Source organism: Oncorhynchus gorbuscha, linkage group LG13 (assembly GCF_021184085.1).
Source record: "Oncorhynchus gorbuscha isolate QuinsamMale2020 ecotype Even-year linkage group LG13, OgorEven_v1.0, whole genome shotgun sequence".
Taxonomy (NCBI): Eukaryota; Metazoa; Chordata; class Actinopteri; order Salmoniformes; family Salmonidae; genus Oncorhynchus; species Oncorhynchus gorbuscha.
In genome coordinates, this window is record NC_060185.1 from 30,640,883 (window position 1) to 30,654,907 (window position 14,025).

The window sequence follows — 14,025 nt, forward strand, 5'->3', positions numbered from 1 at the left end:
CTACATTGTAGAATAATAGTGAAGACATCAAAACTATGAAATAACACATATGGAATCATGTAGTAACCAAAAAAGTGTTAGACAAATCAAAATATATTTTAGAGTCTTCATTAGTAGCCACCAATTGCCTTGATTACAGCTTTGCACACTCTTGGTATTCTCTCAACCAACTTTATTAGGTAGTCACTTGGAATACATTTCAATTATCAAGTGTGCCTTGTTAAACATTTATTTGTGAAATGTTTTTCCTTCTTAATGTGTCTGAGCCAATCAGTTGTGTTGTGACAAAGTGGGAGGGGGGGGGGGCAAAGAGAAACGACAGTCCATCAATGTTTTCAGGTCAGTCAATCGGGAAAATTTCCTGTCGCAAAAAAACATCAAGCGCTATGATGAAACTGGCTCTCATGTGGATCGGCACAGGAAAGGAAGACCCCGAGTTACCTCTGCTGTGGAGGATAAGTTCATTAGAGTTACCAGCCTCAGAAATTGCAGCCCAAATAAATGCTTCAAAATTCAGATTTACTTACATTGACGGCCTACACCGGTCAAACTCGGACGACATTGGGCCAATTGTGCGCTGCACTATGGGACTGAGATGCAGTGCCTTAGACCGCTGCGCCACTCGGGAGCCCAGTACAATTGAGATGGTTTGGGATGAGTTGGGGCCACAGAGTGAAGAAAAAGCAGCCAACAAGTGCTCAGCATATGTGGGAACTCCCTCAAGACCGTTGGAAAAGCATTCCAGGTGAAGCTGGTTGAGAGAATGCCAAGAGTGTGCAAAACTGTCATCGAGGCAAAGGGTGGCTACTTTGAAGACTCAAATATTTTGATTTGTTTAACACTTGTTTGGTTACTACATCATTCCATATGTATTATTTCTTAGTTTTGATGTCTTCGCTATTAATCTACAATGTAGAAACAGTAACAATAAAGAAAAACCCGGGAATGAGTAGGTGTGTCCAAACTTTTGACTGGTACTGTATATCCTCACCACTTAACATTCCATGAGCCCTTAACTACAGTACATGAGAAGTGTAATTGGTGCCTGTACCATTGCTTGTCCTGGCGTACTGCATCTTGGTGTATTCTACAGACTGTCCAGACTGGATGGTCCACTGGTCCAGGTCTTGCACCAGACCGAAGAGGCCAAAGTTGGAGAGGACAGGGGTACTGGCAGAGGAGTCAGGGCCCTGGGTGCAGGTGGTGTTGGAGCCCTGGGTGCAGGGGGTGTTGGAGCCCTGGGTGCAGCGGGTGTTGGAGTATGTGTTGTAGTAGGCTAAACCCTGCAAGTCCTCAGCAGCAGCTGTATTGATGGTGCTGTAGATGGGACTGTCAGTGGACACTGAGCTGTATTTCTCAGACTGGCTCAGGTAATTGGAGATGGCAACTGCAGTGAGAAATAGAAAGTCATTAAAACATTTAAAAAGTCAAACATTTATTTCCTTGAATGAACCACTTGATCTTCCCTCTGCAATTTCCTGGTCAATCACAAAATCACTATCTCAAATAGGTTCCATCATTTGAGCTGTAAAGGCAGCGTATTACTATTCATTTAGCTTCTATTCAAACTACTGCATTTTATCCCATCCCAAGATGTGACTGTCGGCTCTCACCATTGTAGTATCTGTCTGTAGAGTCCAGTTTGCCAGAGCAACAGTTGACGGAGTCTTTTCCATTCTGGGCAACGTTCCCAATGTTGGAGCCCAGCATCCCTGGTCTACTGTAGACAGATGGAGAGAACTAAAGGTCAGATATTACTGTAAGTCTGCTGTTTGTCATTTAAAAAACGAGTCCACTCATGTTTACATTGATGCTCTGAGTAAAACCAAGATCTCTACCTTCCGTTGCTGAGACCAGATCCTTCAATGTGAGCGAATCCAACTGCAGGAAAAAACAACAAAAGCAATGGCTGCAATTAAAATCTCTTTATTATGCAGTGGCTTTCATCTAGGGCTGTTTGCCAAACAAATTCAGATCATATGCCGTATACTCAAGGGCACAAAACAGTATGTCCCACTTGTGTGTGATTCAGGCATGCCATTTTTTTTTTGTAATTTCATTAAGGCCATGCTTCTGAGTCTGACCTAGATACACTAAAAAGGCATATCACAGCAACACTAGGATTCAGAACCCACAGATTACAATAAGTCACATTTAAGACACTCAGACTTGGCAAATGTGATGGTGACAGGATTGGAACAAGCTAGTATTGTAATGCTAATGGTGTCGTTTGTATGCTATGTGAATACAGTGTCGGGTTGAGGATGTTACAGTATACCTGCAGGTGTGTAGGCGAATGAGGTGGTGTAGTGTCCCAGCTCCTTCCTCCTGCGGTGGCGACAGTACAGCCAACCACTGAAACCCATGAGCGCCAGCCACGGAGCCACACCCAACCCAGCGATGAACGCTGGTTGGCAGACCACACCCATGATCTGCTCTGATAGACTGAGGCTGCTGTCTTTCTGCAGAGGGTCTGAAGGCATGTCCAGTGACAGGGCTGAATGATAGAGAGTCCAGGTTATCAGTCTGGCAAATTCATTTCCAATATGGCTTCCTGAATAAACCGACAATAACTAACCCCATTGGATTTCTAGCAAGAAGTGTTGAAATACAGTATACCAGTAACAAACAATTCAGAAACCTCAAGCCTCGTCTTTAGTCATCTCCCATTATTGACTGAGGACCAAGTTGACAGGCTATTAATGTTGCATCTAAGGTGGTAAAGCTGACTCACTGAGGACCAGGTCTATAGGTGGGCTATGTTCACCAACTCCCAAGATGGTGACTGCAGCCACCATCACATTGTACTGGAGGTCTGGTAGCAGCCCAGTCAGTAGGATGGACAATACTGCTCCATCCACTGTCCTGTTGATATGGCTCTCTGTCTTCATCTCAGAGTCACTTCCCAGGCACCAGACCTGACAGACAGAGAAACAAGCGTGATACTAAGTGGTGGAGGGACAGAAATGACCTACAACATTTAAAAACACTAGAAGCATCAAGTCGATCATGTTGCCAAGAGAACAATTGAACCATAAGTGGAGATATTTTGTTGTTGTAAGCCAGCTCAACATGGGGATACAATAGGCTTTAAAAGCCTTTCCAGAAAAGTCTGAGAACATTTTTTTGGGGACTGCAAATCAAAACTTAAGAGGAGATCCAATTGACAAGATGAGGACAAATTATTTAAATCTGAGGACTAAATTTGTTCAATTGTGTTTTTGTATTCTATAGAAGTGTTGCTGTTAACAGATACTAATCAGGGAGCAATTTGCAATGTTTAATTAAAACCACTAGCACTGCATTTCTGTTCTGCACAGCATGTTTTGGCAACATTGATAAAACCTACTGCTTAAAATCAGCACATTGCTGATTCAAACAAATATTACATTTTTCTTTCCCACGAACAGTTGTAGTGACCAATTAACTGTCCACATTTCACTATATTAACATCAGACAGTAGTCTAGAGTAGCATTTTCCTCCAAGCAGGTACAGCTTCAACAGTCTCCATGCTGTAATCTCACCTTGTACTCCAGGACTATACCACTCTGATCGTCAGAGGGAGGCTCCCAGGAGACACGGATGCTGGAGCTGTTGCTGAGCTGGACCACTGACACAGCCTGCGGGGGAGCACTCAACACTGGAAGGATGTGAATATGGAAAACTGTTAGTTAACAAAATTGTGCTGTGGTGTTCTAGAGTAGCATATAACAGCATTGATTAGAGTCATTTTAGAAGCAAAAAAAAAAAACTTTACTACATTCTAAGGAAAATGGATTCTTACTGCTCTTGCAAGACAATAAAGAAGTCTGTAGGCATAGTACACTACTTCAGAGAGGGACTCTCCTGCATCCCGCTGCGTGTCTTACCCTCCTCAGGGGTGCGTAGCAGCACCAGGGGGCTGTCCAGTCCCTGCAGCTTGTTGAAGTAGGGAAGGACCTTCACCTCATACTCTGTGTCCGTGCGCAGGTCTGATAGGACAGTGCTAAGCTCAGGCCCAGCCTTCACGTCCTGGACCAACCAGACGCTGCCAATGGAGCGGTACAGCAGCCTGTAGCCCTGCACATACTGAGATTGACGCGCCACCTGGCCAATGACAGAACACAGGAGGAGGGACATAGGAGGTGGGTATTGATCTACTCCAATATATTGTAAAGTATGTAGCACAGTATAAAGTAGCATATTGTTTCTCCAGATTAGAATACTCAGTGTTACTCACAGTCCAGGAGACCTGGGCACTGGTGGGTGATAGGACCACAGGTTTCTGCAGGAAGACAGACACCTCCCCTAGTTCTCTCTGCACATGTCTGTGGTCCACCCCCTGCTCTGTAGGACTCCCATCTACAACAACACAGAGACAGAGAGAACTGCACTCAGAAGAGCCTGACATCATACCACATTGCATTGAGAACAGCCTGATGTCATACCACACTGCACTCAAAACAGCCTAACATCACGTAACACTTTACTACGAAACAGTTCAAGTGATTGAGTGATTATGCACATTATATGCTATTCTGTGCCCATACTGACCCTGTGTCCTGATGGGTTCAGAGATGGGGCTGGGGTCACTCAGACCGTAGGAGTTGACCGCTCGGACGATGAACAGGTAGACAGTGTTTGGGTACAGGCCAATGACTGTGTGCTTCTCCTGTTTCACACGGTCAGCTACCGTCTGCCACACACTGCCAACAGATTTGCTGGAAAAGAACATTTATCAATTACAGATTGAATTCTGGTAGGATTGTCTGGCCTTGTCCTTATACTGATATGAGGACTCGGCTAGCCGAACCGAACGAGTGGGCTAACATACTCCCTTAAAAGACCTTGAAAAACAACAAAAAAGGGACAATAGTACTATTTGACCATTTTGAGATGCCGTAGCCAGTATACACTTCTTCAAAATAGTCCGAATTAATCTACGATAACGCAAGAAATCTGTCATTAATTTTCAAGGGGCGTAGAAAAATAATGTGTTCAAACAGACGAAAAAACCCTTACCGAAGTCCAAAACGAACAAACTCTTCCGAACTCTTACCTGCTCCTCAATTAGGTGTCATAGAAGATCTGCATGGCAATCTGCCCTCTACTGTACTCCAACCCCCTTCAAGCATCCCTCTCCTCCCCCCTCTCCTTCCATTAAGCCCTGTTCACCAGTCCTAGGAGGGTTAGCGGAGGAATAATAGGATATGTTTCCATCCAGCAGCTAGCTCTATTTAAAGACTGTGCTCTGTTAGATGAAGTTTTAGGAAAGCAGCTAACAGCTACCCATGGGAATATCTCCTCTCAAACTGTGCTGTCAGTCTCCGTGCCAATCAACAGGCAGCCTGTTGGCCTGTCTGTGTCTGGCTCTGCCTGTCCTGAGCCTCTGACCTCTCTGTCTGTGATGAGCTCTCTGGCTGGGCTTCCCTTCCATAGCCCCAGGTCAGTGCAGTCCAGGACCATGGGGAAAATGCTGCTTTTATACCCCTTTAGGCAACTGATTCTATGATTCTCTGCTCCAGAACACTTTTATTAAATCTGCCACGGCTCGGTTTCCCTTCATGTCGTTATTTCCTGTCCCTGTAGCACATGTATGAATGGCTTAGTTAAACCAAATGGACATTCTCTGTATGTGAATAAAATACACATCAAGAACACAACTGATATAGCAACAGACCTAGAAAGCATTGAAATAGAAATCCTCTATTTATTTGGTGTCCTGCAGAGCCATGTATTATGAGAGGTTGGGCAATGCGTTTTGCAAATATATGGCTCTGGTACTCAGTCCTTGCATGTCATACAGTACCTGAAGGCCTCGATGATGTAGAAGGTCACAGCGGCCCCACCCTCGTGGGGGTTGGACTGCCAGGTGAGGGTGACTGTGCCCCTGGTCACCTCCGTCACCACAGGCCTCTGGGGCGGCCCTGGCAGCTGGATGGACTCTGACACCCGGGGAACTGATGACCCAGGGGCTCCATCCTCTGGGACATAAACAGGGATCCGGCATGAGACACAGTGGTGGGGTGTGATAATGGTACCGGGATATAGTGGTGTGTGGTAGTGTACTGGGATATAGTATGAGTTTGACTGTTTATTTTTCAAGTCTGTTGATATTCACACACAGTAGTGGTGAATACTGTAGCTAAAGCAGGAAAGTAGGTTTCCGTATAATGTAATGTATAATTTGAAACCAGTGGTGTTTAGTTTTGTGAGGCGCTGAGAGAATTGTGTGTGTTTACCTCTCATGGTGAGTGTCCCACTCCAGCTAGACTCCCCCGTTGCGCTGGACACCACACACGTGTACATTCCCGAATCCGTATCCTAGCAACAGATGTGCATTTTAGCTCCCTTACATGAGGAGGGGACCCAAAACATTGGAACCATGGTGCTTTAGATACTGTGTTTGCTAATCCAAGTGGAGCCAATCCCAGTGGATCTCCTCTTTTGACTTATTAATAGCTTTTTTGTTCACTGCTTTGCTGCCTGAGACTCATTTTTAGAAGTTTAAAGGTAAAAGCTTTTATAACATGCCACTTTGCCACAAAGCAGACATCCCTCAGCCACAGCAGCACTAGGAGTCCTGAGTGAACAGTAGTCTACATGGTCTAGCTCACAGGTGTTAAACTCATTCCAGAGGTCTGAGTGACTGCGGGTTATCGCTCCTTCCTTGTACTTGATTCATGAATTAAGCTAAATTATTAGTAAGGAACTCCCCACACCTTGTTGTCTAGAGCTTAATTGAAAGGACAAAATTAAACCAGCAGACACTAGGTCCTCCATGGAATGTGTTTGACACCCCTGGTCTACCTGCTCTCCTTTGCCACAGTACTGTATACATATCCTCATGCTTCACTGGCCTAATGGTGTTACCAACACTGGGCTAGCGGAGTGCCAGTCTACTGTAACCAACATAAATTCATATTAGATTTGACCTCTGGTTGGTGGACTGGTAGCATGTGGACAGATGAACTCTGTGTGAGTTTGACCACTGCTGAAATATTGAAGACTAGGAGGGGCATCACTAGGCTAAATATTTGTAGTCCCTCTTTCTCCCTCTAGAACTGGTCCTCTCCCTCCCTCTTGATGCCAAGCTAATGCATCTCTTCTGTTCCATTGAGCGCAGTGGCATGGCATATTTCCCCCGCCTCGTTGATGCATTGGACTTTGTGTTAATGCTCCAAGTTTGCTGAGCACAAATGCTGAGCATGACACAGTGATGACAGAGAGAGAGAGAGAGCGAGAGAGAGAGCGAGAGAGAGAGCGAGAGAGCGAGAGAGAGAGCGAGAGAGAGAGCGAGAGAGAGAGCGAGAGAGAGAGCGAGAGAGAGAGCGAGAGAGAGAGAGCGAGAGAGAGAGCGAGAGAGAGAGCGAGAGAGAGAGCGAGAGAGAGAGCGAGAGAGAGAGCGAGAGAGAGAGCGAGAGAGAGAGCGAGAGAGAGAGCGAGAGCGAGAGAGAGTTGTGCCAGAGATGTAATTAAAGGCTCTGAGATCGTTAATCATGCGGGGCCACAGTCAATTATAACAAACGATGCTGCACTCCCCGCTCCGCACGGCCACCTCCAGTGAGGCCACAGCACAAAAGGGCCACTGACTGGTCTTTCATCAAAGCAGAACACATTTACAAACAAGTCCATTCATTAACATTACACACTGCATAGGCACGTAATCACACCGGAGAAGTCTGTTTGAAATTCAGTTTCACCTAGACTTTAAAAAAAAATTGTAATGGAGGAGAACATAAAAACATTGCCCTCTGGCATTGGGGAAAGTAAAAATGTATAGATGATGGATGGCATTTCTGTCCAGCCGCGCAATACTCATTTATTCATGAGGATCAAAAGACAAATCCAATCCCAGACATATTTTTATTCCATGACATCATACAAGTACCTCAACATTAGTGATCTGCAGTGTCCCGTTCTCCATCAGGTTCATGCGGGGGTCGTCCTCCACAATCTTTTTCCCATCCTTTTCCCATCCGATCTTTAGTGAGGGTCCACCAATCGCACGACAGTGAAACTGGGCAACGGACCCCAGAGCCAAAGTCAGATTGGCAGGGCCTTGGCGGATTATTGGTGGAACACGGTGTGAAGGACCTATGGGGGAGAGGGAATAACCGACAGGACATTATATCAGTGGGTCCTGTCACACACGCTGTAATGTCCACTCTATTTGACAGTGGTTATGTAGAGCTGTCAGAGCCTACCTGCTAATCCATACATGCATGTTATAATATCAATGTATTTGTACTGGGCTCTCCCCTCCCAGTACCATATTCCTTCCTCGTCCCAAAGTAACCCCCTGAATCTCACCCTCTTCCACCTCCAGCAGGGCTTTGGTCAGGACACTTCCTGCTACACTGATGGCCTGGCAGATATAATACCCAGAATCCTCTGGGTGCACATCGGTGATGGACAGCTCTCCACTCATGGACACAGAGTAGCGGCCGGACTGGGAGAAGTGCTGGCCAGGAAACAGCAGCATCTACACACACACACACACACACACACACACACACACACACACACACACACACACACACACACACACACACACACACACACACACACACACACACACACACACACACACACACACACACACACAGCGAGAAAGTAACACTTGCATCTTAGCTAGTGATGAATCAGAGATGTACTTTATGCATGCATTATACAGAATAGCAGGAGATGACTTGGGACTTTTGTTTTGGTTTGTTGGCTTGATGTGAGGTGACAGACGCTTTACACACAGCCAGAGTGATGAGAAAGGGAGATGGGCATGAATAGGGGGAAGGAACATCCTTCCATCCATCTCCCCATCCATCTAATTCCTGTAAGAGGCATAGACTGAGTGGAGGACCAGGGTTATAAACCCACAAGATAATCCCAAAAGTACAGCAAACCGCTTCACAAGCAGGGGCCCGACTAGGCACCACAACTATCACAGACTGGAACACAATGAAACTTATTCAGAGAGCCTCAGGCCAACTTCCCCTGCATGGCAGACCTGAGGGTTAACTCCTCTACCACAACCATCTAGTCAAATAAAATCTAATTGCATTTGTCACATGCGCTGAATACAACAGGTGTAGTAGACCTTACCGTGAAACACTTACTTACATCTTTATTGTTCTCCCTCTGTTATCAGAATGTATTTCTATTAAGTTATAATGACAGAAGGTGTTAAATGTAGTGTTCCTGTGCCTACGGTATTTTCCAGGGAAGCAGCTCTTCTCCCACCTGATGTAGCTCATCTGAGTCAACCCCCTCCTCTACCCTTCCTCGGTCTGCAGGCAACAGCGACTTCCTCGCCAACGCACTCTCTGTCACTCTTTCCAACACGTATCAGTATTTGCATTTTATAGCCAAATGCAAATGAGCTCCCTCCCTCATTTCACCTCGGCCAACGTCTCTTCAAGAGCCCGGGCAATCATGAAAATAAGTGAGAAAGCGCTGTTAAATCTAACGATTCCCGGGTTTGTTTTCAAGCTGAGAGGAATCAAATGAGTCACCAACTAACAAACATGGTGAGAAAACTATTTATCTGCTGCTGATCAAAATAACAGATTGTTGAGCACAAATAAGGCTAAAACACCACAAAATCCTACTGGTCCCGTGCGGCTCAGTTGGTAGAGCATGGCGCTTGCAATGCCAGGGTTGTGGCTTCGTTTCCCACGGGGGAACAGGACAGGAAAAAGTTGTATTTTTATTTTGTTAAATGTATCCACTCACTACTGTAAGTCGCTCTGGATAAGAGTGTCTGCCAAATGACTAAAATAGGACATAAAAACATCACTACTTTGTTGATCAGTTTAAAAGTGCCATTTATCTACAACTACACATGTTGTAGTGTGTACAGTTGGAATTTTCTTTAATTATTTTAACCTCTTTACAAGGTATTAGTCTTTCATTTTTTAGGGGGTAGTCTTTATTGGTCTCTCTCCGTTTGTCAGGAAGTGACACTGTTACCTGGCTTCCTTCTTTCTTCCAGAAGATGGCAGGTGTGGGGTTTCCTCTGGTGCCACAGCGGAAGGTGACACTGCGGCCCTGAGCAGAGTTCTGGTCCCGGGGTTTGATGGCGATCTGTGGGGGCACTGGAGAGGAGAAACACTCTTTTAGGAGATTCAGGTTTTAGGCTTTAGCATTTGAATTCACCATTTTATCGCGCCTCCCCTGCAAAATCAATACCTACTCAGTAATGCCAGAACAGTATTGATTAAACATTTAGCACTACCCTTTTACTCCATGATTTGACTGCTGTCACATTTAACCCTCATGGTTTCCCTTTCTGATGAATCTGCCCTATCATTCTCACATTATCCAGTGAAAACATTGAAGCATATCTTTTATACTGAGACGAGCCATCATCTAATTCCAATCAAACTATTGTGATAGTATTTGTGAGTTTACTTTGGAGTGATATCAGTGGAAATGAACTGGCGGTCAGGTTGTGTGTTGTGGCCACAGCTTGCTTCTGATCCCACCACATCGTCTTCCTATAGACATTAACTGAATAACGACAGCACTGACTTCCCTTCCATAGACTGAGCTCTCCTGCTGCTTAATCTTCTCTGCAGGCATTTTCCCTGTCTTACACACACACACACACACACACACACACACACACACACACACACACACACACACACACACACACACACACACACACACACACACACACACACACACACACACACCTCAAGGGAACAGAGTCATCTGTGTCGTGTCTTGATTTTCTCACTGAGGGAGAACACAGCAGATCTTCCCACGTTAGAGATGGAGCACACACACATACACACACAGCCAGAGAGCGACTGACTTCACTACACTAACACCAGCCAGCAGGGGGGATGTAACAGGGAACCGTGCAGAGAATCTGTTACTAAACAGTCATGTGGTTTATGTTCACTATGTTCAACTGCCTCTACCTTTTGATATTTAGATTTGTTTTTACAATATAAAAAAACATCAAAAGAAGTGGAATAATTACCCATTTAGAAATCATGGGTTTCTATGGTAACACACAGAACAGTATGTCAATGAATGTATGAACTTTATGTCCTCATATATCAACACACTTCTTTAATAAGAGTAAAAACAGCAGCCTGGTTCCTCTCGGTTTCTTCCTAGGTTTTGACCTTTCTAGAGAGTTTTTCCTAACCACTGTGCTTCTACACCTGCATTGCTTGCCGTTTGGGGTTTTAGGCTGGGTTTTTGTACAGCACTTTGAGATATCAGCTGATGTACAAAGGGATATATATAAATATATTTGATTTGATAGCAATCCTTAATCTGGTACAAATTAAGTCACTGTGTCAGAGTACAGGCTTACTTACTGCACTGCCTGAGTGCTGCAACGGGCCAGTACTAAGTCACGTTACGGGTACTTTTATACCATTAGGTGCTGATGATACTGCATGCATTAAAATATCACAACCCCGCCACCCAAGATGTAAAAATATATTTGAAAAAACATCTATTTTACAGATACAGGTATCCTGTGTGTGTGTGTATGTATCCTGTGTTTTTGTCTCTCCTTCTCCCCTCACAGGTGAAAATCATCACTCACCAATCAGTCACCAATCCAATCATCAATCAGAAGACACACCTCCTCCTGTTTCCTACCCAATCACAGTTCCTTTCCCTTGGTTTAAAAACCCCATCAGTTGTTAGCTCTAGAGCTAAAAATGAAACTGGATGAGATTTCATCAGGACTGACAAAAGCAAATGGAGGATGAAGTCAACCCTGACTCCCCATCAGCCAACACACACACACCAAACGTCTTATTAATAGTGGTCTTGCTCTCTGGCCCACCATCTCCCAAACAGCTGTCAGAGGGAGTAATCCATACGGTTTAGCATAAGCTTCTTTCAGTGGCGTTGAAGAGAAGAGAGCACAGCACAGATACATTGATATTCCAACACATCCAGATGGATGGGAAGAGTTCTGACAACTCCTCATGACCACTGTCAAATGAAGTGGACATACAGTGCCTTGCAAAAGTATTCATCCCCCTTGGCTTTTTTCCTATTTTGTTGCATTACAACCTGTAATTTAAATATATTTTTATTTGGATTTCATGTAATTGACATACACAAAATTGGTGAAGCGAAATAAAATTACTTGTTTAAAAAAAAATCTACATTTTAAAAATGGAGAAGTGGTGCGTGCATATGTATTCACCCTCTTTGCTATGAAGCCCCTAAATAAGATATGGTGCAACCAATTACCTTCAAAAGTCACATAATTAGTTAAAAGTTCACCTGTGTGCAATCTAAGTGTCACATGATCTCAGTATATACATACATATATACATACATACACACACGTTCTGAAAGGCCCCAGAGTCTGGAACACCATTAAGCAAGGGGCACCACCAAGCAAGCAGCACCATGAAGACCAAGGAGCTCTCCAAACATATCAGGGACAAAGTTGTGGAGAACTACAGATCAGGGTTGGGTTATAAAAAAAATATCCAAAACTTTTAACATCCCACAGAGCACCATTAAATCCATGATTAAAAAATTGAAAGAATATGGCACCACAACAAACCACCCAAGAGAGGGCCACCCACCAAAACTCACAGACCAGGCAAGGAGGGCATTGATCAGAGAGGCAACAAAGAGACCAAAGATAACCCTGAAGGAGCTGTAAAACTCCACAGCGGAGATTGGAGTATCTATCCATAGGACAACTTTAAGTCGTACACTCCACAGAGGTGGGCTATATAGAAGAGTGGCCAGTAAACACGTTTGGTGTTCACCAAAAGGCATGTCATCACACCTCTCATCACCCCGAGAACAACATCCCCACAGTGAAGCATGGTGGTGGCAGCATCATGCTGTGGGGATGTTTTTCCATCGGCAGGGACTGGGAAACTGGTCAGAATTGAAGGAATGATGGGTGGCGATAAATACAGGGAAATTCTTGAGGGAAACCTGTTTCAGTCTTCCAGAGATTTGAGAGTGGGATGGAGGTTCACCTTCCAGCAGGACAATGACCTTAAGCATACTGCTAAAGCAACAATTGAGTGGTTTAAGGGGAAACATTTACATGTTTTGGAATGACCTAGTCAAAGCCCAGATATCAATCCAATTAAGAATCTGTGGTATGACTTAAAGATTGCTGTACACCAGCGGAACCTATCCAACTCAAAGGAGCTGGAGCAGTTTTGCATTGAAGAATGGGAAGAACTCCAAGTGGATAGATGTGCCAAGCTTATTGAGACATATCCCAAGAGACTTGCAGAGGTAATTGCTGCCAAAGGTGACTTTGGGGGGGTGAATAGTTATGCACACAAGTTTTTTTGTTGTCTTATTTCACAATAAAAATATTTAACATCTTCAAAGTGGTAGACATCTTCTGCCAATCAAATGATACAAAAAAATTAATTCCAGGTTGAAGGCAACAAAATAGGAAAAATGCCAAGAGGGGGGGGTGAATACTTTCACAAGCCACTGTAAGTGTGTGACTACTGTACTGCATGCATGAGTGTGCCTTCGAGAATGTATATCAGTGTGAGTGAGTGAATATTTGTTTCTTACCATGGACCTGTAGCATGGCTGAAGCCTCCGTCTTGCCCACGCTGTTCTCAGACATACAGGTATAAGTTCCCTCGTCCTCCTCTCTCACCCCGGTCAGACGCAGGGTGTTATCACTGCGGATCTCAAACCTAGGACAGAGACCCACAGAGAGTCAAAAGTAGTTGCATCAAGTAAACCATTGAGAGAAGGAAAGTCAGAGTTATGAAATATTTTCATAAACTAAACATGGGAGAGATTGACTCTGTTTCAAAGTCTTTTCGTAAAGTAAACCAGACAGAAAGACCAGTTCTGTGTCGAAAAATCCATACTTTCATTCTAAATAGTAGGCATTTTAGGTATGCGAAAATAGAAAGTTTGGTAGTATTTGAAATTTTGAGATTGAGTAAGCTTTAAATGCCAGGATGTTATACTAATTTTGGGTTTTCATCTAGTAGAATTCACTGCATACTTTTGAAGAAGAGAATCATCATCGTCATTCAGACTCACGAGTGTTTGACAAC

At 44.3% G+C, this 14,025-nt stretch overlaps 1 protein-coding gene across 4 annotated transcripts in view; it reads right to left on the minus strand.

The window, feature by feature from the left end:
- LOC123992704 (roundabout homolog 2-like) overlaps positions 1-14,025 on the minus strand; it is a 66,503-nt gene that overhangs the window by 9,592 nt on the left and 42,886 nt on the right. For 3 of the 4 annotated variants that reach the window (XM_046294137.1, XM_046294136.1, XM_046294139.1), the window contains exons 6-20: positions 13,526-13,653; positions 9,950-10,074; positions 8,294-8,465; positions 7,872-8,077; positions 6,223-6,304; positions 5,790-5,964; positions 4,535-4,701; positions 4,221-4,342; positions 3,871-4,087; positions 3,526-3,641; positions 2,735-2,918; positions 2,279-2,497; positions 1,839-1,881; positions 1,614-1,720; positions 1,052-1,387 (exon numbers count right to left, since the gene is read on the minus strand). In XM_046294137.1, the coding sequence (XP_046150093.1) occupies positions 1,052-1,387; positions 1,614-1,720; positions 1,839-1,881; positions 2,279-2,497; positions 2,735-2,918; positions 3,526-3,641; positions 3,871-4,087; positions 4,221-4,342; positions 4,535-4,701; positions 5,790-5,964; positions 6,223-6,304; positions 7,872-8,077; positions 8,294-8,465; positions 9,950-10,074; positions 13,526-13,653 (2,399 nt within the window). The remainder of the gene's footprint in view (positions 1-1,051; positions 1,388-1,613; positions 1,721-1,838; positions 1,882-2,278; positions 2,498-2,734; positions 2,919-3,525; positions 3,642-3,870; positions 4,088-4,220; positions 4,343-4,534; positions 4,702-5,789; positions 5,965-6,222; positions 6,305-7,871; positions 8,078-8,293; positions 8,466-9,949; positions 10,075-13,525; positions 13,654-14,025) is intronic. The other variant, XM_046294138.1, reaches the window with a different exon arrangement.